This window comes from Arabidopsis lyrata (genome assembly GCF_000004255.2).
Source record: "Arabidopsis lyrata subsp. lyrata unplaced genomic scaffold ARALYscaffold_2, whole genome shotgun sequence".
Lineage (NCBI taxonomy): Eukaryota > Viridiplantae > Streptophyta > Magnoliopsida > Brassicales > Brassicaceae > Arabidopsis > Arabidopsis lyrata.
The window spans coordinates 14,282,885-14,310,846 of NW_003302554.1; the positions used below are offsets into that span (position 1 = coordinate 14,282,885).

Genomic DNA, 27,962 nt, shown 5'->3' on the forward strand with positions numbered 1-27,962 from the left:
TTGTTTCAGTGACTAAACTTGGTCTCACAGGACGGTGGACCTTTGAAGCGGATGGGCATTATCTACAACTCTGGGGCGATATGGCTTCTCAATTCAAATATACATTGACTTAACCCTCTTTATGCTTTACATTTACTACGTAAAAAATATTTCAAATAATGCTCTTTAGTCTCTACCACTGTGGCACTATGTATTATGTAAGAGCCATCGAAGAAGTGTGTTAGGAATCTACATATAAATTTAGATAGAACCATAAATAATTTATAAACAAAATGACTAATCAATTTTTTTTATCATTTCATTTTGAGTTAGAAACCTATACAACTTAACATACGCGACTTTAATTATGTGAATTTTCTCGTAGCCAAATGAAAATTTCTCGCATTGAATAACTTCAACAATGTAGATATTTACACTAGATGTTGTAAAAAGAAGATATTTATATTAGATTTGATGGCAGGAATACAATAGTCGATCTATGGCTTTGGAGATTATTCATTACATAGATACATAAGAGCGAGCTCTAGATATTCAAAGACATGTATATACATTATTGGGCAGGTTTTGCTTTTCGGACCAAAAAGCCTACTTCAGCAATCTCCCATATCACATACGACACTGATCAATTAACTCACTCTCACACCCATTTTTCCTTATTCACGCCATAAAAAGAAGAAAGGGGCCAAAAATATATTTAAGCGACCCTCATTTTCTTCTGAAAAATATATAATACAAAATTCACACAGGACTTTCTTCCTGATTAATAAGCAATGGAACTTTGTGTTCATCTTCTTGGCAATGATGAATATTTTTGATGGATTTTCTTTCTTCATTTGGATTTTGTTTTTCTTCGCTTTCTTTCAGTTGTCCCCAAGACACTGTGTAATATCCCACACCAGCTATGGCTGCTCCTAACACACTGCACCCATATGCACCAACAATTACAGCTTAATACTCATGCGTGATAATATGCTAATTAGTACTTAGGATATTGATTAATGAATCTTTTCACGGACCTGCCGTAGTGAAGACTGTTGACGAAGAAGCTGGTGCCAAAGAGTGTTGCCCAAAAGATACCAAAGGGTTTGAATAATGGCACGTAATAAGGTCCTTTCATTTGAGTGCACTTTACGTGTACGCTTGTTCGTATCACACTTCCGAATGTTCCCTGTTTTTTTACACATCATCATAGTGACCAAAACACGTTCATTACGATCCATAACTATATGTATTTCATCTTTTAATTGAACATGTAGTCTTGTTCTAGTGTAATCGTTACATCACTACTTGGGATTCAAACCTAGTGAAATGCATTGTTATAAAAAGAAAGTAGATTTAATTACCGTGGCGATAATGAGATAAAGATCGAAGTTAGGTTGGATCTTCCATGCACTTAGGTCGCTCTCCATAAATAACGAGAATATTAGACATTGGATCGTCCCGACTATACTGTAAAACGAAGCCACTTTCATCACATGTGGATACTGTTTTACCGTCCCTGTCTGCCAAAGATAGACAAAAGAAATATTCATCTCAAACTAATTAACATGCATAAGCATAACAATGGTTTAATTTCAGTAATGGATTGTTTATATTATTGTTGAGTACCTGAATAACATTGAAGAGGGAGACAGAGAAAACCGCAGCCGCCAAAAAGATACAGCCAAGAAACCAATTGTCGGGGAGGTTGTAGTAGACCAAAAGTTTAGGTACCGATTTAAGAAAACGAGTTGGGGAAGCAGACGAAGCTGGTCTTATGAAAGGACCTTTGTACAACTCTTCAACAAATGCTCCGCTTAATGAGATTATTGTTCCCATCAGTTTAGCCCTCGTGCTCGTGTTTCTCCAATCCAACTTGCTCTTTCTATATATGCATAGATATCTATTATATATTTGAAAGGGTACATGGATATTTTGAAATGGTGATGAGAGATTGCTTACCCGAGAAGAATAGAGAGCAAGAAGGAAAAGGAAGGGATTTGCAGTCCCATTGCACATACGACTATGGGTGAGCTGAATCTTAGTCCCACAAATGCCAAGTTTTGGAACATAAATATCCTTCACATATTGAAAACGTTGCAATATAATCAGTGCATGTGTATGCATGAATAACATTTTAAGTACGTTCAAAATGCATGCAAATGCGTGTGTACGTTCTCGCAAGTGAGCAAATTATCATGACCCAACATACGTCACACAAGTTTTTTATTTTAGGAACACAAATAAAACATGGTGTGTAGTATACGCCGCTCACAAAGAAACGTCACGATGTGGAAAATAATAGAACATTAGGCCTAGTTGTTTTTTTTATAACCAAGTAATCGGCACGCAGTTTTGTATGTTTTTAATAGATGCATGACGTTGCAAATCCATGTCATAGAATATTCATCGAACCAATTAGTGGTTGATACATGTACGTATAGATTTTCGAAACATGGACCTCATATTTTTTTTTGGTTTTAGGACCACCTGGTTATTGTTCTTGCAAAATAATATTGGTACGTAAGAATCTGGTCTGCGACTCATAACCTATAGGATAGATTCCTAAGAAAACAGTAATTAATAAAGAGAGATGATGTACTCACCCGGTGAAACCTAGAAAGAAAACACGAACGAGGAGTGGCCAAGAGAAGATAGATTGTTCTGTTCTGCAAGTATAATTTAAAATATCATCATATAAACCAAGGAATATCAGAAAAGAACCAAGATTGATTAGTGATATATATCATATATACTATGAGTCTATGATATAAAATATGAACGTGGACCGACCTCTCATTCCTGTGGAAGAATAAAGAAAATGGAAGAAGAAGAATAGATCCAAACGCGTTTGTGTACACAACGAACACAAAAGGACTCATCCCTCCCGTCAACGCCGTTTTGGCCATTATCGTTAGAGCAATCGTGCATGCTTCCATTATCGCCATTGCTACAAAAGGTACCAACTCATTTCTTCTAACCTTCACCTCCATCTCTCTCCCTCTAGATTTTCAAATAAAAACGGCACGACGTCTACAAGCTCCAAAGATTTAGGAAAATAAAAATAAGTAGAGAGAGAAGGAGGGAGAAAAATCTTCAATGCTATTGGAGAAGATATGATATTATTGGTTTAATTTCTCTAAATCATATATAGGGATGGAGGAATTATCATACATTTCTTTTTTATATATCATTATCTATTATTCAGATATAACCTTTCACGAAGCGGTGAAGCTACTTTACAAGCGTGATGTAGCTACACGAGTGACTCCACCATTGCACTAAGGGTGAGATGCTAACGTCATATTTTTATTTTTATTTTTTTTACATATCAGAATGTGTGTGATCAAACATAAATCCAAATAGTGTGATGCTGTTTAAAGATCATTTCCTTTTGTTTATGTAGTTATACGTCGCGTTTCGTCTTATAAGTTATATAACGTATATAATTATAAGTTAGAGAGCCTGATTTGGAACGTACGTGGGTTCTCCGAATACATCGTCAGACTTAAGATCGTACGCCAACTAAATCAGCGAGATTAAATGGAGACCATACGTTATTTACTTCAAATTTTATACTAAACTTTTTTTAACAATTTTCTATAGAATTTATAAACGGATATATATATTGTTGCGATCAAAAATAGAGGCCTTACAAAAAGCAAAAAAATTGAACTAACTTATTAGATCAGTTCCTTGTTAATTGGTCTTAAGACAACAGTTTTACGAGGACAATGTCATGAATGGGAGTCATTCTGAAACCAATTCTACAGCAAATTTGAATCTTTAGACGGAAGAGTCATTCGAAAATGATGATACTTGATTCCTTATTTGATGACTACTTAAATTATGGTATGCGAAGCGTACCGTTATATACCAGCTACAAAACTCAATGACTCAAGCAGCTCAGAAATTTAGAGAAGTTGGAGTGAATTAAAGATTCACTTCTCTCAACAGTACAATTGCGTTCATGTTTTATGGATGTCTACGTCATTTTAAAGGTTTTTATTTTTGATAAACCTTCATTTTAAACCTTATTGTTATATTCGAAAACAGAACTCTCACCTAATTTCATTTGTAAAATCAACTAGATTTTTTTTTTTTACAATGAAGCAAACCTTAAAAAAACTCTATGGATTCTGTTATTCCGTTCACGCCGCCACAAACATGGCATATCACTAAACACAAGGCCATAAAATTAAACCAATAATATGTATTTATATATTCTAATGGTAGTAGTTACACATTGGACTAGCTAGTAACATCTTACTGAACATCTACATATTTCTTTTGTAACGAAGTCCCTAATTTTTGAACGTATCGTGAGATACTACCGTAACTTCCACTAACCAATTTAAAATTACAATTGCGAGCACAGATTTTTGTTCAAAAGACCATTGAACGTGAAGTAATATTTTAAGCGCAAAAAACAATAAAGATACGACAAGGCATTTTGCTGATATATGCAACGTAAAATCCTATAATTGCGATCAGCACATTAATTTATAGTTTTATACAGTGGGCCAGGTGATTTGTCTACTCTTGGCTGAGTTTAATTAAGGACCCACATTAGGAAAATATAAAGATGATGGGGTCCAAATGGAATAATGGTAAAATTGATGACTTGATATTTTTGTAATAAGAATTGAAGAAAGGTTTCATTTCTTGTCAACTCTGCGTTAGACTCCAAGTATTTGATACTGTAATGGTTAGTGGATTCAGATTCATCCAACAAAAATGTTAGGTTATGACGGCTTTAGGCTTTTTAAAATTGTCTCCCTAATTCCTAATATTAGGTCTGACGCTAGGCCGGTGAGTTTCTGATGATGCTTAGACTATATAATTATAAGAAAACAACACCAATATATTGATTTGAATCATACCAATTCATAGAAAGAAAGAGTTAATTACTATACCAATTTGGGTAAATGCTGTAATATTCCCAATTAATAAGTAAATCTTAGATATAAATTGAACTCCAAATGGGTTCCGAATTTTGACCATAGTCAAACTGAGTGACCATACATCTTAAATGATGAAAGCAATTTATGTAACTTTTTTCTTTGGATTAAAAATTGTTTAATTTGTTCGGCCACGCAACCAAAACAATAAATATATCAACAGAAAAAACATGTCATGACTAATGAATTGTATTGGATATATTTTTAGGTTGAAAAACTCTGTTTTAAGTATAAATATAAATGTGACTCTTCATTGGGGTATTAGGACCAAATTATGAGCATTCCCTTGGTTAGGTTTGAACTTTGAATTATGATTCAAATACAATAAAACAAACAAGTATTTATACGAATAACTTCGCTCACAAAAAAAAAAAAAGTATTGGTATGAATTTAGTAAGAAAAATCAGTTTTTAGTTTTTCTTTCCTATTCTTTTATTTAGATTTATACAATTTCTACTTGCTTTGTTGGGCTTTGTACTTAGGCCCAATATTTCCTCAAATGTAAAAACCTCTTTAATTCACCATGTCTAAAATAAAGGATTTGATTGGTTGACACTGTGGCATAGTTTGATTTAAGCACTTTGTTGTAACTTGTAAGAAGATCATTTTTTTATATAAACCTACAGAAATGCATCAATTACAGTAAAAGTTTGGATCTAATAGTCAATGGAATTCAAAAATTTGATGTGTAAAAAACAGAGTAGATTGAAATATGTATGAGTAACTTAAAGTCAGGGCCGGCCCGACACTGTTGGGTGCCTAAAGCAAAATTTTTTTTTTTGCCCTTAAAAATATAAAAATAAGGGCTAAATGTTACTACAAAGACTTGAACTTGTGATATGAAGCACTATTAAAGAAGGAGCCAGCCACTAGACTAAAGGGAAGTTTTATATTTTGATGCCCTTAAATTGTTATATAATATTTGGCGCCTAAAGCCCTTGCTTGTTGGGCTTTAGGTGAGAGCCGGCCTGCTTAAAGTCGTAAGAACATAAAACACAACCAGTCAAAAATTAAACTCTATAAACTGAGTTTTTTTTTTCACCTAAACACGAGCAAAAAAATCATAGAGCGAATCCAAACGTGTGTCAAATAAGTAATAACCAAAATCATGATTTTCTTGTATCTGCTAAAAGTAAATAAAATTTTAAAGACCCTAATATAAAGTATGACTTGACAAATTACAGAAACCGAAATTAGTTGTGAACACTACTAACCATAATGGAAAAGTGTTTAACAAAAAATAATGGAAAAGTGTTTAACAAAAAATAATGGAAAAACGTAAACTAAAAAATAAAATAATGGTTGTGAAGGCAATTAATTTAGGAAACTGAGAAAACGATATGAAATAGCAAAACAAACTATGAGTTAAGAATAGAAAACAAGAAAAAAAAAACTAAGTGGTCGACCTAGAAAATAAGTAAAAACAGTACCAAACAAAAAACTGATAAGAGCCGATGCACATTTATGTGATAAGTAAAAAACATTAAGTACAGTGCGATACAGGCAAGTTTAGTAAGGACATTCAAATCAGAATACCTTAAGCCGTGTTGGAACCTAAGATTTCTTTCCAGAGGGAGAACGAAATTGCTACAAACTTAATTTCACGCAAGACACAAAGTATTTGATAAGAGCCACATTTTATACGGAAACTATTATGGGGTTAATGTCATCCCAACTTCGACTTTTACCTAGGCTCCAATATATGGACATAGATGGATGCTAATGATACAATTAAGGAGGTGATCCTATTTACCATATCCAAATTTGTACATATACATCTACTTGGTATAGTTTCAGGCACACCATACTTAAATGTCTTGGAGTTTCGACCATTGTACTAAAAAGCATAACATACTTTAGTTGTTGTCCTGGTTCTAACTTAGTAATTCAACATATTACATGCATAAAGAAACATTTTGATATATACCTTGAACTTAGTTGATGTACTATTTTGATCTCATACAAGATCGTGGCAGGTACGCTGATGATGTCTACGATCGTTACCGGTACCCATTTTTCGTGGAAAAGCTCTGGATACCAACATCAGATAACCCTACTTCCAAATCAATGCACAGAGATTCAATATTCCTCGAGAAGAAGTAAGCCTATGTATTCAATTATTTTTGCTCAATCGATTTTCAAACTCAAATTCCCTTTTTTATTTATTTATTAGAAGATGACTCGCACAATGCGCGAGTTTTTAGATCCAATAAAAATTTTAAATGCTTCAACATGATAAAATAAAAAATATCATTTGCAATATTTTTATATACTTTTATGTAGAACTTAGTTATTTAAATATTTATCGTTCATGTCATTAACTATAAGGTGTTGACTTAATTGTAGAAGATTAGAATTGGCTAATATGTCAGACTAATAGCTGAATAGCAGAATAATTGAATTATGAAATAGTTGAAGAGTTAGCAAGACAACAATTTTAAATTGAATTTATATAGATTTAAAATTTGTTTTTTTTTTCATGTTTTATCATTTCAGCAAAAAGTTTTGTGAATGATATGTATTCAGTGGTGAAAAAATTGCATAATATTCAAGCCATTGTATTTTTAGTTTTCAGTTGAACATTAAAAAATTGAATGGTTTTATATATATATCTGCATTGTCTAATATATTTGTGCACCTTTAGTTTTTTTATACATAACTTATAAAATGTGACTTACTCGTAATAAAAAAAAATAAATAAACAAAATAGTTGAACTATTTTTTTATTCTGGATATACAACTTTTTTTTATTTTATCAACACACACACAACACACATATACTTTATATTATATTATCCTTAACTTGTTCAAAAATATTATCTCAAAAGTGCACATCCTACAAATTGAATATGACTACAAAACACATATTTAATATATTTACTAACTAAAATTAGTTTGATATAGATGTCTTTTTTTTTTTTTTTGGTCAAAAGTTTGATATAGATGTCTATATTTACCAACATAGTCAACTATATGTTAATATCAAGTAAATTAAAGGAAAACAACTCAACCTCAATATAGGTTTTCATTAATATATATAGATCTATATGCAAACTCTAGAAAAAGTTATAGATGTTAGATGTCAAAGTCATTAAATATTCGGTAGAATGTAAACAAAACAAAATAGAAATGATCACAAATTTTTTTGATCTACAACAACATACAGTTTGAAAATATCTCAATTCTTGTTACTTTCATGGTTGCGAATGGTGTAAAATTGAAAAACTCCACACGAAAAAAGCTAGGAACGACAGTTCTATCACTTGGTTTGTATTACGCCAGGTTTATGCTAGTTGATGACTTTATAAGAGAAAAGTTTGCAACTTTCATGTATCTTTGCTGAACTTGCCATCTTGGTGGGTTATGGTTCCTTAAGTTTGCTACTGATAATCTTATGTGAAGACAACAACTTAATTCCATATCTTAGGAATGATGTTTTTTAATCCAAAAAAAAAAATGGATGATTTAGTAAGTCAATATATTATCAATAAAACAAATATGTATTTAGTAATCTATATCTTAAATATAGATGACTAATCATCTAAATTTTCATACAAATACATTTAAAACCATAAAAATATTAATAAGATTAAAAACTCATATATTGTGTTTAACACCAAGACTTTCTTAATGGTTTTGTTTTATTGATCCTGAATTTATGGATAGAAGATGTGATAGTTGTTGAGTTCTCTTTTGTAAGAACTTAACTTTGTTCTACATATTATTGATGTATATAAGAAAAAAATATTGGTGTCATGGATTAACAAAAAAATACACATTATATTAATTTAAATAAATATGAAAAAATGGAAAAAATTAAAGAATATTGAAAACTAAAGAATTTAGAAAAATCTTACCAAAAAAACTCAAAAATCAAATTTTTTTTAATTTATGTATTTATTTTTGGTCAATAAAGTGGAGAAATTAATATCAGTAAATTTATATTAATAATATTTAAAATGATAATAATTAGGAGAGAAGAAGATGGTTTAGTGATTTTGAGTTTAATAGTAGAACATTTGGTTTTATAACAAAAATTTATACGTTATCATACATATAATAATTAGTATGCCAATTAAATTTAATTATAACAATTTATTTTTTGGATCTAATAAACTAATCAATTTGTAAGAGCTTAATTTTGTCTCCACATTATTGATATAAAAAACCGAATTATTAGTGTCATATAGAAAAATAATTTTTGTATGATATTGGTTTGAATAAGTATGAAAATATGGAAAAACTAAAAAATATATTTAAATATAAAAACCAGAACATTGTTAATTTATTTTTGGTCAACAAAGTGGAGAAATTAAGTGCAGTATATTAATGAGAAATAACTAAAAACATAAGTAGTGTTCAAAAAAAAAAAACAAAAAAAAAAAAACTAAAAACATAAGTAATAATTATGAAAGAAGAAAATGATACATGTCAAATATTAGAAGTGCCAAATGTCAAAAAGTTAAAGGGTAAACCTGCTCATATTTATATAAGTTATAAGATATGATTCTGAGATGACTTTTTAATGAGTGTATGAGTTTTCAACCTCTTAATGACTTTTAACTTTCATAATATGCTTATAATTATTTTGGGAAACAGACTTTCATCACTTGCAATTTTTCTTCGTAGATTTTCTATTTTTGGTTGCATGTTGTAGTCAGCAAAAAGCCAAAAACAACTTGTTAAAAACAATTGACCACAAAACTCAAAAGATTAAATACATAGAGACAAACTTACTCGGTAAGTCCAGCTAAGCCAACTTTCTTATTTGTAATCTTAACATTTTTACCAAAGTCCACACCAATACCTCTAAAGACAAGGGTTTTCACCAATACTTCATTAACTGTGTACACAACTCTTTTTTTTTATAGATATTTCACGAAGAGGCCGATATCATGTCCTCATACTCATCATAGCTTATGCAACCACTTAGGAAGGATATGATCTTGATATCATCGATTTTAGGTATCTCTAGGAGCGATTGTAATGCTTTGGACATTAAACCATTAACGTCATGCATCTCTGTTATTCCTCCAACTACCTTTGGCAATAAGTAAATTCTATAATGCTTCATAAACATTTTAATACTCTATCCAGCTCATTCCATCCTCCAAGTCTCTTTTACTGTTTAGGTTTTGGTTCTTAAGAGTGACTAACAAGTAACAACCCACTATTGTTGGCTTCAGTAAGGGTACCTAATTTGACAACCATGCCAAATGCTGAAAGTGCATCTTTTGGGCACATGTATTCTAGTCAAGCCAACATTAGATAGCTTTTATGAGTCCATCATTCTTTCTCGACGAGAAGAAGAAAGTCGTCCTCGAATCAAAAAATTATTTTCAAGTTAAACAACCAAAAACTGACGTTTTAAAAATCAAGATCTTTTACCTAATTTTTTTATTCGAAGAACTATATATTCTTAAAATAATATTGAGACCTAATTTAGATAGACTAGAAAGCAAAAAAAAAAAAAAGTCTATCCAAAACTTGTAATAAAATAACAAATAGTTATCTCATTATCAATTTTTGTTATGCGTTAATATTTGCCGGCTAAGAAAGATTCGTTTTCGAATCTTGCATTTTGTGACCATCAACCGACGTACACTCATCTGGTTGGTAGTTGAGTTGGCCAAAACACACGAGAGCATGGGCTGCATGCATTATGGTCATGGGAGGACCCACGTAGACAATAGGAAGGTCAAGTGACCTGGTTTAATTTTGAGAAAAATTATTGATTGACACATGTTAATTTTTTCCGTTTGCACCTTTTTCACTTAAAAGGAAAAAAACATACAATTTTTTGTTTTCTTTCTTAAAGTTTTAAGAACACTTATAACATTTAATACAAAATGAGCATAAAATCCTACAAAAGATCCTATTCCCAGTTTTATATTTAATTTTATTATGGTAAAATTGCTGAAATTGCAATCTCTGTTAAATGCATACCAATAATTTCATTAGATATTTTAAAGATATGTTAAGTGTTTCTTCTATTCAAACTAATCATTTTCAATTCATCAAAAAAAACTAATCATTTTCAACATTTGTTCATTTTATTATTATAATAGTTTAACTTTGAATAATATTAAAAATACAAATTGTTTTGCTCAAAATTTATTCTTATTTTTGAAGAGATTTTTCTGTTATTTTTATTTGTAAAGTATATATGATAAAACAAATTATTTACGATTATAATTTTGCACTGGGTAAAAAAAATTTCTGGGTCCGCCATTGATTATGGTTATATGTATATTGAGTTAATTTGGATGTTGATGTAACCAACCAGTCAAACACTTGCAACAAATACATGAGTATCTTTTATTCATCCATACACTAATAGCAAATCCGTATGGACTAAATGGGAAGTGAAGCTGGCAAAAATAAATTGAGGGAATAATTAATCAACAATATTTTATATGCAATCATGTTAACATTTATGCAAAGCACATGAACGAATTAAGATATATATAGTCCTACCCTAAAGAAAACCTATCACATTATGCAATGTCTTTAATTTATATATCAAGAAAGAATCGTTGCGATCATAGACTTTGATATTCAACACATCATGTGCAATTCACATGTACAAATAATTTAAATCTAAAGAAGCCGATAAATTGGAAAATGCGCCACCGTATGATCATTATACTATTTTAAAAAGAAAGTCACATGTTTCGTGTATATATCAGTTATCGAAAAACATTTAATTGTAGTGAAATAGTTTTATGCGAATGCATAAATAAGATTATACTAGATTTGAACCCGCGATACACCGCGGGGCTATAATTTTTTTTAAAAAATCTAAATATAATTAGTTTTGTTTATTAATAGAGAGTATATAATATAATATTTTGACCTATTTTATAAATGTACCATCCATATATCTATATTAATAATTTTGAGTATATTAATTGTGTTTTAGGTTTAAATGGTATATCTATATATACACTTAAACGACATTTGGCTTTCTTCTTCTTTTTGCCTCAGTTTAGGAAAAAGATTTTTCTTGCGGTACACAGCAGAGCTATTTTTTTTTAAAAAAATTCTCCTTAAACTTCTAAATCTAGATTTTACCCCGTGGTACACCGCGGATCAATTTTTTTATAACTAAAAAATTATTTTGCAAAATTTTAAGTTGTATTTGTTTTGTTAATATTGTTTATTTTGTTTAGTGTTTCTGATTTTATAATTAAATTTTGATTTTTAATTCTAGGATTTCATCCATAATATATTGTTTAATATTAATATTGATCTAAACCCGTTGCACCATATAACCCCGTCCCGAAAAATTAAACATCATTTGTTATTTTTTTTGAATAATATTTTTATCCACTACGGGTTGCAGGTTCATGCGGATAAGCCCGTAGAGAGCTGCGGGTTTGCGGATCGACCCGCCAAAAGAGAAGCTATCTTTTGAAACCCTTTGTTTTGTTTAGAGGTTTTATCCAAAAATGTATATATAGATAATTTTTATTATATGAAAAAAAAGAAGTAGAAGAAATTGTAGTATCAACATTCCCGATTTTTACATCACTCGTTACAATTAATTTTTTTTTTTGCAGATAAAAATCAGAAGTTAACTAAGTCGAGATTTTTAAAAAGATTGTGTAGAAATTTTTGGTAAATTGTTGAGAACATATTTGATTTCAGAATCTTTACTTAAATAGATAAGGAAAAATTTTGTAGAGACTTTTGCTAAATATATGAGAAATGAATTTCAATTAAAAATCTTTACTTAAATAAAATAAATCTAAATAATTAATGCTAGTGGCATGTCATTGTAAATACTTCTCAACTTCAGGATTTATTTGCTAATTATGATCCAAAAATGTATATATAGATATTTTCGAATCACTAAGTTTTATGGGGAAAAACTGAAAAATAATATTTCAATAGATGTTCCGGAATCCCGCCAAATTTACCCCAAAAAACCCCTAAAAAATGAAAACATACAATAAGTAGGGAGCTGTTTCCGTAGACTGCGGTGCCTCTCCTCTTCCATGCATGAACAATCTTCAATATATAAAAAAATTGTATAAATTAATAGATTAAAAAAAAAAAATAGAGAACCATGCAGTAGTGGAAATGATACGTATGGGAAATGATCGGACGGTGAGAAATGATGGTAGAATGGGACCCAAAGTGACCTATCAGGCACGTTAATTTGCTGAAAGGTAATAACAGTAACCCCAAATGGTCATTGGTCACTCAGACAGCCACACACATAGCCATCTTGGTCAGGCTGTCAAAAACCCTAAACTCGAAACTAAAGCCCACTTGTAATCCAATTCATCAATCATCATTGTTCATTATCACACATACAATTGCATGTGATTCGTAGAGTGGTCCATTTGTGAAATTAAATCACTATGCCCCGATCTCGACTGTAGTATAGAATTTGTGATTGTTCACATTACCAAAAGGTGATTAATCGGCTCTTCTAGTGTCTTTTTTTTTAATGCTGAAAATGTTGATTGAAATAAACTGATATAACAAAGGTTCCGACTGTATAAAAATTGAAGAAAAATCTAGTGGTAGTATAGATATATGTTAATTTTCTTGTAACCGGTGGTATGTTTAACAAATTTGTAGCCAATTAAGCATATGTAAAATTGAACATAGGTTTTTCTTCTTTTTATTTGTATTATAGTTCAACATATATAGCTAATAAAAGACTTGTGTAACCATGTAGTCCCAATTAGTCCATGTACATTAAAGAGAAAAAAGACAAAGAGAAATGAGAGATCGCGTCAATGTCGAGTATCGATGGCTACAACGAGAGTTTGCAAAAGCTAAGCTGTCGAAAACACGTGCATAGTATCCAGTTGGCACTTGCAAACATTGCATAGTGTCGGCCCAAAAACATTTAACAATACCCCCCAACTCTTAGGAACACACAAACACACACATTGCATTATTAGCCTCATAAATGTCACTATCGTATAAGATTAAATAGACAAAAGCGAGGGAGAGTAAAAAAGTTGAGAACCATTTTACTGAAAAACCTAAACCTGTGATTGAGAAGAAAATATAATGTTGTTCGGGTAAATGTTTTAATTAAGACTATGGAGTCATGAACTCTAGAGTGTATAGTTTTATCAGGATGTGATGTCACCAAGCAGTGTTATTTTGTTGTTAATGTCATAGTTCCAAGAGATGGTAAGGAACAACAAAAATCATACATTTTATAGTAACTTTTCTAATCTAATTAAGGAGCTTATGTAAAAAAAAATAATGTTTAAATGAAGAGTTATTAGCTAAAACCCGTACATAATATTTCCCTATTAGAACTTTCAATAGCTAGCTATTCCCGAACAAGAATTGAACTAAGGACATAGGTATTAAGGTATAACGCCACTAGTCCAAGACTCACTTATTAGTGTTTAGCATTAATTACGGATTTTGCCCATTTTCATAGTGGTATTTGTGGATTTTGCCATTTTTTGAATAGTTTGTAGATTTTGCCCTTCAGGTTCCAAAAATATGATTTAATATGCGTTTCACTCGTTATGTTTGGGTTTAGTCGATACTATTTGTTCTTAGGGTTTAGTATTTGGTATAAAGTACGTATTTTTGCAAAAAAAAACACACAAAATACGTACATTTTTAAGTGTTTAAAAAGAGCGAAATCCGTAAACTATTCAAAAAATAACATTTTCGTAAGTTTTTTCCCAAAAATGGCATTTTAGACAATAATCCCGTGTGCTTATTGTAATCTTAAAATAAAAACATATGTAAACCAATTTTAATAAGATTCATATATTATTTATTCAAAAAGATTAGACAGTTGTTCAAATCAGCTACAGAAAAATCAAAACACCAAAAGCTAGTGAATCCAGCACGTGATTATAAAGCTTTCGAGTTTTAGGAACCCGTGTAGTAAATAAATACAAATTAAGCGACCGACGTTATTTTTGTATTGGATAATGCTTTCTCAAAGCACAAATAAAAAGGATAAACAAGATCGAGCGTGTGGCGAGCATTTTAAAAACAACAAATTCCATAATTGCACGTATTAAAAGACAAAACATAATAATGTAAAAAAGCTTCTCAGGTTTAGAAGCATAGAATCAATATAAATATGGACCACCCGCACGTTCGTTTGTATCACAACTCTAAAGTGTTGTCACTCAACAAAAAGACAATGGAGGACTCGAAGAAATACAAGAGGATGGTGAAGCAGACGATGAATAAGAAGAAGAGAAACAACAACAACACGAATCATGGGTCTGGATCACGATCCCGGTTACTACAAATGAAGGTGAGGAGGCTCCAAATACTGATACCGGGCGGGCAGAGATGCAACCACCCGGATCTGCTTTTATCAAAGACCGTTGATTATATTGTGCATTTGAAGTTGAAGCTTAGGTTCCTTAAAGCACTCTCCGATATGTACTCTCTTTGAAGATCGTATGATTCGTATTCTTCTTGTCATCGATCGGTACTATATAGCTATGGTGTCGAAGTTTAATTTTCCTATATATCGATAATATATCGTTTGTAGTTTGCTTTATATGTCGTGACGTATATAGTTTGTCTATATTTATATATATGTTTTGTCAGAAAACTGACTAAATTTGAAATTCTACAATATGCTTTGTGAACTTCTTGGTTTTATCTATTTTCAATCCTTCATATATATACTAATGGTTAAATTATGTAGTTTTGAATTGATACATATATTCACAATTCAGTGAAGTTTAGGTCACTTTTTTTATTTTTTTGGTAATTTGTGTGAAAAGAAGCTTAGATTACTTGTCAATAACTAATACGTGGTTTCAGTAGAAAAGAAACATATTCGCCCCAAGTACAACGGAGGATCCACTTTTTAATAGATTATTTTAAGAAAAATATGTGTTTCAAGTGATACAAATCTCACTAAATTGTAATGTTAATTAGTCTCGTTTACTGAAAATGAACTAGTTTCAGACTTTCAGTACAAATTGGAGTTAAATAGGAAAATAATTTGATGCGATCTACTTCATCTAATCGTCATTATAAGTGTGGACGCTTTGTCACTCAAATCTCTTGTTTTTTTCTTTTTTTTTTTTTAATTTTAACTCTCAAATCTGAAATAAGAAGAAGCGGTGGTGAGCGACTTTCTTCTCCGGTGGTGTGAGGTGTGGTTTGGTCCTTCATTCGATGCTTACGGTGGCTCTCCTTCACGGCAGCTGAGAAACGGTCCATGCGTTCTACTGGTTAAAGGACTCCGGTGGATTGGATCTGGTTTCTCACGGCTCGGCGGCTGATGAGTTGTAGCTCCGGCGGCGGCGGAAGTTGAGTGATGGATCGGTGGGTTCGCCACTTTGCGAAGAGGTTAACAGTGGATCCTTGGCCGGATCCTTTGGCTAGTTTCGGATGATCCTTGGCCGGATCTTGGTGGTTGATGGCTTGTTTTGAGCCGGCGTCCTTCATCTGCCACCGTTTTTGGCTTCCTCTTTGCCGGATCTGAAGACTGGATCAGCTTCTGGAGTGGTTCAAGGGTGAACGTCGAGGGAGGTAAGGGTTAGTTTTGATGTCTCTCTTCTTGCTAGGTCGGGGAGAAGAGGTCGTCTCGGTTGTGGCGGTTCTACCTTTTCCGAAAGGAAAGTTCTAGGTTCGGTTTGTTTCTCGGCGACAGGTTGCGACGGGATTTGCTAGCTCCGGTCAATGTCTCGATGTCGAGGACTTGTCCGCAAAGGAACCGTTCTTGTTAGCATCGGACTTGGAAGGCGAGGATCGTGTTTTCCGGTGTTCTGCCTTCTTCAGATCTTACTTCGCTGTGTTTTTCCGATTTGGACCGTTCCTTTTTTGTAACCCGTTTATTTCTCTTGGCCCATCAGCCAAAGCCCAATTTTGGGATTTAATAAAATATATTAAAAAAAAAAAAAAAAAAAAAAAAAAAAAAAAAAAAAAGAAGAAGACTATATACAATTCTTTTTTTTCCATAAAAAAAAAAAAACAAAAGAAGAAGATACAAAAAACGTACTCTCACGTGCCTATCATGTGTCTTCGACTTAAGCTTCCTTAAGAGTAACCTTCTGCATCATGCAGAGTCTTACTCTCTTTTTCGTCACACTAAAAAATTTGATCACTTTCAAACCTTTTGTAAAATAGTAATCTTGACCACTCGAATAAAGCCATCACTTATCATGTCTTAGAATAAAATGTAACATGACATCAAATCTGCTTTGTTTTCTCATGAACTAAATTCTTTAAAAAAAGTAATATATGAAAACTATAGAGATTTTCCAAGTTTTTGGGAGAAACCAATCTCATTTGCTAGACCCTTGAGCCAACCTCCTTTCAATGCCACATATGTAGCATCTCTAAAATGATAGGATCAGCCATGGTTGCATTCATCTTTTCGTTCTTTGTGCTTTGTTCCACCGACACAAAGCCTTCGATGGAAATCTCAGGATAAATCTAATGAACTCTATAAACTTTGAAGATGTTGTTGAACACTTGTTTAACAATGTTGTAAACAAGTTCAAAACATTTGATTCTTTAATTTAAAGCAAAGGAACAGAATCATTTTTTTCCATATATATATTACCCAATACAATCAAAGTATGAGCATAATCTTAAAATTCCCCAATACAAACCCACCTATACCCAAAAATATTACACTTCCTGCATAATCTTATTAAGGAAGACTGAGAATCCCAGAGACTCACAAAACCGGATACTTTTCATGTATGCGGATAGTATCCATACGGGTAACTAACAGAATGAGATCTGTAGTGAAGATTCTGTTGAGTATTATTCATCTGATCTCCAGACTCTATAGGCTTTGGCTTAGGCTTAGCCGCTCGCTTGCTGCTCTGTTCTTGGACCGCTCCGAAGACTATCTCATTAGTTTTTTCACTGTCCTGCTCATAATAAGTATGCGGGATCGATGAGTAATGCCTTCGATGCTGCTGCTGCTGCTGATGCTTCTGGTGCTGCTTTTGCTGCTGTTGCTGATTGGGGAATTCAGCGTCCCAGCTACTGTAGAATGCGCGGCTCTGACGCAGCTGCTGCATTTTTTCAGCGTCTTTGGACATAAAAGCATAAATCTTTCTTGGAGTTGGGTTCCTGGGCTCAACTGGAGGAGGTTCGTCTTCGTCTCGAATCACAAAGCTCTCTTGAATTGGCCATGGAGTTGATGTGCTAAATGCAGCAGACTGCTTTGTTGTCCCATGGTACTGCTGATAGCTGGTGCCTGTCTGCTTTTTTCGGAGGATCTCCATAACGGAATCCCAAGCATTTGAAACGAGTTTTCCTAGCGATACCACAAAGGTTTCCTCTTGTTTCTCTTGTTGCTCATCTCCGGTTGGAATAAGAGATGGTCTGGATGGTTTCATAGACTTTTGATCAGGATCAGCTTCGTACATTTCTTGATCCTGTGTAAGAAATGTTTGAATTGTTTTAGCAGAAGAATAATAAGACAGGGCAATGTTTGAGATGTATTAGAGAAGATTTAAAACACTTACATTATGAGAAGAAACGATAGAACCGACTCTTCGTTGCAACAGAGCTAGCATATAACCAAAGAAACCTGCAGCAACAAGAACCGCAATCCCTGCAATACATTGAATTCAGAGACGGTTATTCAAAGAATGCAAAGAAGACAAACAGAAGAGGGATTGGTGTTTTTGTAAGTTTACCAAGAGGAAACCCGCTTCCATACTGATAAGCACAGTCATCGAAATGGAGTTGAATCTCTCTGATGGCTTTGTTTCCTCGGTCAATAACGAGCAGAGAACAACTACTTCCAACATAAACAACATCAAAATCATTGGAAAACTTTGCATCTTCACTTGGTCCATCCACATGCCCTCCATTTCGAACCGTTTTGCCCCCAGCAATTGTTGTAACTCCTTCACATCATAGGCATTTAAACTCAGTACAAGAAACAAATGTGTATATAACCAAACTCCCTTAAACCCTTCCATGAATGCAGTTATGTAACAAACAATTACCTCCTTCACTTATCTTCCGGATAGCATTATTCACAGTGTCAGCCACATATATGTTTCCTCTGTCATCAACTGTAAGCCCTTTAGGATGATTCAGCTTCGCATCACGTAATCTCCCGTCCACATGACCCGGATATCCTTCAGGAGAGCCAGTAACCAGTCTTGGCCTACTATCTGCAAGTGTTTCCATATTAATAAAACTCAAAATAGAGAAAGCATTTCAAAACAAGAACTCAACCAAACAGTTAATATTAAAATGCAGCTTATATGCAGAAAGAAACACTTTTGCAAACCAATTTAAGCTTTTGTTTCTATTCTTAACCATTTGAAAGAAACACTTTTTGTTTTAGATCTCATCTTGGAAAAGTCAAATTCCGCAAATTAAGTACTACTAACTGATATTATCCCCGACAAACTCACTCCAGAAACGACAAAGATACAGCAAAATCTCCATAAAATAGTAATAAAGCTTCAGACTTAGAATTTTCAATTGAAGTACCAAAAAATTCCATCAATTTTTCCATATGCAGCATCTTTGTACTACAGTTCCCATGTGCATTCAGTTTTAGGTGATGACAAAAGAACAATCGTGGTCTCAACCACACAATTTGTACTCACATAATGAAAGAGAAGATGAGATCTTGTAGATGTTACTGTTCTCAGAATCAAGAATAAGTAGCTCGCCGTTTGGTAAGACTTCAATCGAATACGGTTCAATACCAAGTTTGCTTCCATCGAACACTGTTTCTACACTATACCCATTTTCAAATTTCACCATCGATCTCGTTGCAATAGCTGATTCAGAAAAAAAGGAGAAAGCTTTATTGATAAAAACCTAATCTTGAAGAAGATAAAAAAGCAAACTTTATGATCAGAAAAGGGGAAAGATTCGAACTTGTTTTGGTTGTGGTTTTGAGTGACCATAACCATTTCATTAGAGAAGAGCCATGATTTGAGATAAACCCATTAAGAATCTCTGTGAAAGACGTAAGATTTGAAACAATTAAGCAAAGATGAAACTGAAATCGAAGGTTAAGAAATGTGATTACACTTACTTGCGGGAGAATTAGCTGAAGGAGCTGAAGAAACAAACCCAGAGAGGAGTAGAATGAGAATACTTAGAACAAGAAAATCTCTACCCATTGATTCGATTTTGAAGAAGAGACAAGATTTAAACTTTAGAGCGGCAGAGGAAAAAAGTAAGAAGCTTCTCTGGGGGAAGAATAAGAATGGCGGACAATGCGAAGATTTGAAATTTGAGGTTTCTCGATGAAGAAGGAAACAGAGAGGTTAGATTTGTGCAGAGTTTTGTTGATAAGCAAAAAAGAGTGAAGACAGTGTCTCAGTGGGAAAGAGAGAGAGAAGAGTCATGTGATGCGATCAACGTCGTTACTTTTTTTGTTTGTTAATTAAAAATAAGTGAAGGTTTTTGTCTGGGTTGGTGTTTAATTTAATTTTATTGTTTGTTAAGTAGCAATATCAAAATTTAAACTTTTTGAGTTTAGTGGAATAAGGCCCGAACTATATTCTCTGGACTTGGTGATTAAATAAGTTTTTTATGTATAAAAAGATCAGCTTTTTTTTTTATAACTCAGTGTCCAGACCACACTATGATCCGACTAGCCCACTGGACCTAAGCCCGCGTTCCTTGGATTTTTAAGCCTCCACTTAAGGGCTCCTCGGATCTGGTAGTCTGGAACGCTGCGCCCCGTAGGTAAATTGCATAGTGGCCGGGACTCGAAGACGGGTGGCGGGTGCTTCAGCCGAGGTTCTTATACCACCAGGAGACAAGCACCTGGTTAAAAAGAAAGTTCAGCTTTTCTAATTTATTATTTATGTGATGGAATATATTCTATAACCACAGAATAAGTACAAATTTTTCTATTATAATTAGATTATTGGTAAAAATTGTAACTTTTTTAGTATGAAGTATGGAACTTTATTTATCTTTTTATGGTTTAGATAATATTTTAAGAGCATAACTCATACATGTCTTTTATATATAGTTATTCTATAATCCTATAAAATAATGTATAGAAATTTTAAAGTATACTGATAATTTTGTCATATGTAAAAATAATTGATGATATGTTGGTTTGCTTAAGTGTTTATAAGAATATTTTTGTTGAATTCATACAATTTTGTAATACTGAAAAATCACTCTTAAATGCAAAAAGTCTTCAAACCAATATACCCATATTACAAAAGTTTTATTAAATGCGAGTTTATTTATGGTTAATAAATTGTGGTTATCATGGTTGTATTAAATGGTAAATACAATATATATATATATATATATTAAAACAAAAATAGTAAATATATTTTGGAAATTAGTTTAGGTTTAGAACCAAAAAAAAAAACAAAGTTGTATATTATATTAAAAAAAAAGAGAGATTTTTTAATTAATTTTATGATTTTGCTCTGGCTTTCTTTGAATGGCCACTAACTCTAGCAAAAAAGGCATCCAATAAAGGAAGGGCACGTGTCATTTAAGATCCATTTGGAGTACGTCACGTGTACGAAGGTAACGTGTCTGTCTATTATTTTACTCTGATCTTTTTGTTATTACGACGATTAAATGAATGGGTAAAGTAGTCATTTACACAGTCAGAGTTTACGACTAAGAGTCAAACAGTGCATATATTCTCGCACCAATATCCTTGTTTCGCGCTGCCCTTATCTATTTATTTTGTAAATTCACTTCTTGTTCGCTTTGTTTCTTTTTTACCTCTTTTCACTTCTTGTTTTTTTTTTTTTTTTTTTTTTTTTTGTTTAGCTCGTAATCTACCTCTTTTGATTTGTTTTGTATATTCTCTTCTTGTTGTTTTGTTTTTTACCTCTTCTATCATACAGAGCCGTAACTGAGCACAGCCGGGTGAAACATTCGTGTTGGGCCCCCAAATTTTTAACGAGTAATATGTATAGATTTTGGGGTCCCCAAACAGTAAAAAAAAAAATTTATATATAGATTATGAGACCCCCAAACTGTAATTGTTTGTGGCCCCATAACTCGTAGGACCGGCCCTGCTATCATATTTAAAGACTCCATATGTTTTATTTCCCCCCAATTGAATCTTATCTACTGAAATAACTTTGTTTCAAACATTTTATCATACATAAAACAAACATTGTCTAGATCTTATTTATCGACAATAAAGCCTTTACTAGCTGATTTACAAGACTTTGGACTCTGCTTTTAATATTTAAATATTATATTAATATTTCTCTTAAAATATTTGCTGATATTTGCTAAATGCTAACCAAAAATGTGAAAATGAAATGTATTGGTCTTTTCATGTGAGCACAACGGTGGACATACTTGTCTTCTGAAGCATCCTTTTCCCGATAATTAATGTAGTACTAGATAATTTACCCACATTATGTGCGGAAAGAAATAGTTATATGAAATAAATAAAAAAAATTTTGCAAACCGATTATATATTATCACTTGATATATAAGTGTGAATATTTGAATATGATTTAGTAACTCATATATTTTGGAGATTTTATTAGTTAGGAATTAGGATATTCCATATTTGGAATAAGATTTTAAATTAAAATATTGACCAAAATTTTTTTTTGAAATATCATTCCTATAATTCTGAAATATATTCGAATATTTTTCGTATTTTAATTAAGATTTTATTTTGGAAATAGTTCAATATAAAAACTGAAAAGAGTATGAATAATTATTTTTTAAACGTAATAAAATTTTATTATCCTTTATTATTCTTGATAATTCTATGTAGTTAGGATTGATTTATTGCATAACCCTCATTTTATGAATCAATTTATATTGTTACGATAAGGTATTGGGTTGTAAATAAATTGTAACTAAAATGAGTAAATGACTAATTAAATTGAATGAACCGTGTAAAAGTTTTAATAAATTGATAAGGTAAAAATTTGAAAAGAAATAATATTGAAAATAATGAGTAAGCGGATACATTTTTAACATAGATTAATATTAAATATTGTTCATAGTGAATGTGTAATAAATGAAATGTTACTAACTAATTTATGTAAAACTATGTTCCAAATATATTTAAGAAACATATGGGCTCACATATACATTTAGATGTTTTGTAATTTATAACAAAAAATAGAATGTCGTATATGTTAAAATTCTAAATGTTTTTTATAAAACATATAAAAAATATAAGTACAAAACATATAATAAAAATTTATATTATATATTGTTCATCATGATTTATGCTATATACTTTTTACTTGTTTTGTCAATATATATAGGTTTTATTAATTAATTTCCTTTATTAATTGTTAATCTCTTAAATATAGAGGATAAATATGCATAAGTACCACTAATAGCATTATATGTAATTAGTCTAGTAAATATTGGACAATTATTAAGTTTGCTCAGAGTTTTTCTGGTTGCGACATGTCAGCATGGCAGTCTTGTAAATCACATGTGAAGGTAAGGTTTTTTTATTTAAAATGCTTCTCAATTAATATATATAGGTTTTATTAATTTCCTTTATTAATTGTTAATCTCTTAAATATAGAAGAAAAATATGCATAAGTACCACTAATAGCATTATATGTAATTAGTCTAGTAAATATTGAACAATTATTAAGTTTGCTCAGAGTTTTTCTGGTTGCGATATGTCGGCATGGCAGTCTTGTAAATCACACGTGAAGGTAATGTTTTTATTTAAAATGCTTTTCAATTAATATATAGGGGATAAGTATAGTATATATATAATTAACGTAATAAACCCATAGAAAACAGAAAGAAGTGAAACTAAACGTTTGTGAATAATTGTTTTTGTTCTGAGAATAATTAGGTGCTCGCAACTTCGGATGCTGATTCTACTAAAAATTTGGAAACAGTGAAAAACATAACATAAAATAGTGATATGTTTTTTTTGGTCAACAATAGTAATATGTTGAGAGAAAAAAATAGAAATATTTTTTTTAGCTTCAATGGAAAAAGTGTAAAAGCCAAACAACAAAAGAAAAGGACCAATGAGAAAGAAGGTGAAAAATGGTCGCTTTAATCTTTAATTGATAAAAACACTTTAACTTAGAGAAAAGAAGATTCATCAACAGGGAACTCTTTTTGTTTTTATACGAATTATATATATATAAAATAAAAATTATTCAAAAGCAGAAATAATAAAATTTATTTTAGTAAATCATTCTTCACCATATAGGTTAAACTCTTTTAAGGAACAAAAAAAAAGAATTTCCAACATAATTATGAGTTGATAGTTTGGTGACGCTTGAACCTCATGGGCTGGAAATAAGCAAGTTGAGCTAAACCTTAACAATCCATTGAGTTGGCGAAAACAAAAACTTTTTTAACATTAAAAAAAAAAAGGCCACGACCGTCGGATGATAAAGAAAGAAGAGCGATCGATCGTTGGGGAAATAAATGGACATGACATAAATTTACAAACACCAATAACTTTCTCTAGTTGGTCCCTCAACGACAACAACATGAACCTCTCAATTCCTGATAATGACTAATGTGGTTGAGCCCATAATGGAATTTAATAAATTTAAATAGAAGAGAAGAAAAAAGTTTCTGTACAAGAGAAGACAAAAGTTCCTAATTTACCCCAAAAAACAACCGTGAATAGAGGCAAGAAGAAAGACAAATTCTTCAAAAGCCTATATCATGTTTTTTTACATTTTGATGTTGTTATGTTATTTTTTGGCACTTCCCCACTTTAAACGATGCTTTCAAATGAAACTTGTGTGTGAGAAGATGTGGGTTTTAAGCTTGATGATGAGTCTCCAAGGCCTCTTAGGAGCTTAAGCACGTCGGCTTCATCGTCTAAGAAGTATTTAGCTTTGCTTGGTTTTCTTCCAACCGTGCATGCAAAAACCTCTGGCTGAACAAGAAGCTCTGGATTTGTCACTGTGCTTAATATGCTCTCAAACATGTCTTCGTCTGATCTATCGTCTCCTATGCACATCACCATTTCCGGTGGCTCCCCGCGTTCTACCATTCCTCGGATTACCTTTTCCGCAGCTAAACCTTTGCTTACACCCTGAATTCATTACAATGAGTAATGTCAAAGCAAATTCTATGTTAAATTTGTATGGCTTCCATACGCAAAACCAATTGGCAATAAGCCAATTGGCCATGTCTTTTTTATAATATCTCCTCTAACTTTCCATGTGTGATCCTAATTCACAAGTTTTGCAAAGTACTTGTGTGGATATGCAAGTGAAAGAGATAGGTTTTTAATCACCTGTGGTTTGACTTCAACGATGTGTTGACCTCTCTTTACAACGACAGGCTCATTGGCGAGAACACTCTCTAGATGATCAAGCATCTCCTTAGCTTGACATGATCCAAAGTCCGGATCTGCGTCTTGATGGTGCCACACCAAAGCACTTTCTTTAAACTCTATACTCGTTCCATCCGTTGCCTCCATATACGATCTCATAACCGGTTCCACCAATGACCTCCACTCTGTATCCGAAGGCGAGTAACAAGTCTCCCACTCATCTTTGCTATTCCACCTAACACCCATAAAACAAAACACAAAAGTATCTTTTTAAGTTTATTGAGAACCCCCATGGAACAGTAAGACAAGACTGCATTTATAATATACATACCTTATGAAGTATCCATGTTCAGCCGCTATTCCAAGATTTTCACAAGGAGATAGCCAATTGCTCAGAGACTCTTTTCCTCTTCCACTAACAATAAACACTGTGTTATTGGGATCTTCACAGAGAGCTTTCAGAACAGAGACAACCTCGGCGCTTGGATCTTGAACAATGGAGCTTTCAGGAACAAGAGTGCCATCATAATCAAGAAATATCGCCCTTCTCTGTGTTTTTCTATAAACCGGGACAATGTTTTCCACGGATAGCTTCCTGAAACTTGGAGAGAGCGACAAAACTCTGAACCCCAATCCAAATCCAATCCCCCAACAACGTTTACTATAATGATCCCGGCAAGCTCTCTCAAGATCCTGCATAAAGCTCTTTGCCCAGTAACCCACATCATGAGTGCTAATATAGTGGTAATGTTTCTCATGCCGTAGTTGCTTCTCTGTCTCACTCATTTTCAGAGCCGAGTTTACCGCCTCAGCCACAGCATCCACATCCCATGGATTCACCCTAATGGCACCACTCAAAGAAGGCGAGCATCCAATAAACTCAGACACAACAAGCGTGCTTGTGCGGGGTGATGAATCATCAAGGGCCTTGTTTCGAGTCCCTTCTCTGCAGACTATATACTTATAAGGAACTAAGTTCATACCATCTCTCACTGCATTCACCAAGCAACAATCTGCTGCAGCATAATACGCGGTTTTCTCAGAACGTGGAACAAGACGATCGATCAAGACTATCGGCTTATAATCAGAAGTACCGTAACGCTCATTGATCCTTTTCGCAGTCACATACGTCTCTCTTTTCGCTTCTTCCACATCTTTACCAGAGGATCTTGCAGGATTCACTATCTGAACAAGAACAACTTTCCCTCTCAAATGCCAATAAGTCTCGAAGAGATGTTCCATTGCTATAAGCTTTAAGCTTATACCTTTAAATATATCCATATCATCGATACCAAGAACCAGTTTTTTCCCTTTAAACTGTTCTTGAATCTCTTTAGTTTTCGCCGCAGTAGAATCAAGATTCAAAACAGATTCCAATCTACCCATATGAACACCAACAGGAAGAATTTTGATATACACAGTCCTACCAAAGTAATCAAGCCCTATATGACCGCGCTTAGACTCATAATCAAGACCAAGCATTCTACTACAACATGACAAGAAATGCCGCGCGTAATCAAACGTATGGAATCCAATAAGATCACAATTCAACAAACCTCTCAGAATCTCGTCACGAACAGGCAATGTGCGGTAAATCTCTGAAGAAGGAAACGGACTATGAAGGAAAAACCCGAGTTTAATCCTATTAAAACGTTTCCTCAAGAAAGTAGGAAGAACCATGAGATGATAATCTTGAATCCAAACATAATCATCCTCAGGGTTGATAACTTCCATAACTCTGTCTGAAAATATCTTGTTAGCAGACACATAAGCTTGCCATAAACGTCGGTCGAAACGATCTCCATGATCAGGAAACATTGGAAGCATGTAATGAAAGAGTGGCCATAACTGATGTTTACAAAAACCAAGATAGAACATTTCTTGCAACTCTTGAGACAAAAACGTTGCAACGCAGTTAAATTCCTCTAAAAGCCTTTGTGAAACTTCTTCTTGCTCACTCGTTTCGATATCAACGTTAAGTGATCCAACGTAGAGAAACTCTGTTTCTGAAGAAAACCCATCTCTAAGTTGTAACTGGAGAGAGTCTTCGTCCCAATGAAAACACCATTTACCAGTTTCTGTATCTCTTTTGGATTGAAGTGGTAACATATTAGCAACAATGATCTTCCTCTCACGTGAGCCACCGGAGGATGAAGTTACTTCGGAGGTTATATCTCCTCCGTCTACGTCGGTGATGATTCCGGGGACAGTCATGAAGCGTGGAAGAGTTCTTGGAGTTTGAGGAAAATCTAAAAGGTCCCAAGATGATATGTCTAGAAAATTAGCACAAGATCTTGACACCATGAAGAAACAGAACTAACAGCTTCTGTCTGGTTCCAGAACCTTAAAAAATGGTAATAACAACAACAAAAAAAATAAAAATCAATTACCTTAAAAAAAAAAAAATTCTTGTTTCAGATTCGAGAAACTCCAAAAAAATCAATCCAAAAATTACGAAACGGATCAAGATTACATCAAAACCTTTTTTTTTTTTACCGTTTGTGCGTCAAATTATTTTTTTTTAACACCAAGATCAATGAAACAGTTAACATAAAAAAGAAATCTAAATACATAAATGTTTAATCTAAGAAACAAGTGGAGGAAAAAAAAGTCGTCAAATATCGACGAAGAAATCGCCGGAGACGCACCTTTCGACGTCGTTTTTGATCGTTAAAACGAACGAATGGAGAAGAAAAAGTAAGCTCGTGAAAGAAGGACGAAAGAAACTCGGAACTCTCTTTTGGATATTCGCTCCACTCAGAGAAAGATAGAGAGAGAGAGAGATTAATGCGATAACGAAGAGAAAAAAATTCGATATATAG

General features: G+C 32.7%; 4 protein-coding genes across 5 annotated transcripts; 1 reads left to right on the forward strand and 3 right to left on the reverse strand.

Moving 5' to 3' along the window:
* Positions 1 to 422: 422 nt before the first annotated feature.
* On the reverse strand, positions 423 to 3,193 carry LOC9323354 (WAT1-related protein At1g70260). The gene is made up of 7 exons (XM_002888716.2): positions 2,773 to 3,193; positions 2,586 to 2,648; positions 1,942 to 2,058; positions 1,609 to 1,864; positions 1,344 to 1,502; positions 1,017 to 1,168; positions 423 to 919 (listed from the first exon to the last, which is right to left on the reverse strand). Exons 1-7 carry the CDS (start codon positions 2,970 to 2,972, stop codon positions 739 to 741), a joined length of 1,128 nt encoding a protein of 375 aa, XP_002888762.1. The 5' UTR covers positions 2,973 to 3,193; the 3' UTR covers positions 423 to 738.
* An 11,704-nt stretch (positions 3,194 to 14,897) lies between these two features.
* On the forward strand, positions 14,898 to 15,559 carry LOC9324826 (transcription factor IBH1-like 1). The gene has a single exon (XM_021010317.1). The coding sequence runs from the start codon at positions 15,022 to 15,024 to the stop codon at positions 15,343 to 15,345; it is 324 nt and encodes a 107-aa protein (XP_020865976.1). The 5' UTR covers positions 14,898 to 15,021; the 3' UTR covers positions 15,346 to 15,559.
* A 1,871-nt stretch (positions 15,560 to 17,430) lies between these two features.
* On the reverse strand, positions 17,431 to 20,283 carry LOC9323355. The gene is made up of 7 exons (XM_002888717.2): positions 19,936 to 20,283; positions 19,776 to 19,856; positions 19,499 to 19,675; positions 18,884 to 19,054; positions 18,569 to 18,781; positions 18,395 to 18,483; positions 17,431 to 18,304 (listed from the first exon to the last, which is right to left on the reverse strand). Exons 1-7 carry the CDS (start codon positions 20,021 to 20,023, stop codon positions 17,612 to 17,614), a joined length of 1,512 nt encoding a protein of 503 aa, XP_002888763.1. The 5' UTR covers positions 20,024 to 20,283; the 3' UTR covers positions 17,431 to 17,611.
* A 4,092-nt stretch (positions 20,284 to 24,375) lies between these two features.
* Positions 24,376 to 27,958, reverse strand: LOC9324827 (probable alpha,alpha-trehalose-phosphate synthase [UDP-forming] 8). Of its 2 annotated transcripts, none has more exons than XM_021034972.1 (4): positions 27,789 to 27,958; positions 25,472 to 27,389; positions 25,102 to 25,375; positions 24,376 to 24,897 (listed from the first exon to the last, which is right to left on the reverse strand). In XM_021034972.1, exons 2-4 carry the CDS (start codon positions 27,352 to 27,354, stop codon positions 24,574 to 24,576), a joined length of 2,481 nt encoding a protein of 826 aa, XP_020890631.1. In that variant the 5' UTR covers positions 27,355 to 27,389; positions 27,789 to 27,958; the 3' UTR covers positions 24,376 to 24,573. The 2 variants fall into 2 exon arrangements, with proteins under 2 accessions (XP_020890631.1, XP_002888764.1); XM_002888718.2 differs by having other exon boundaries at positions 25,472 to 27,483.
* Between the last annotated feature and the right edge of the window lie 4 nt (positions 27,959 to 27,962).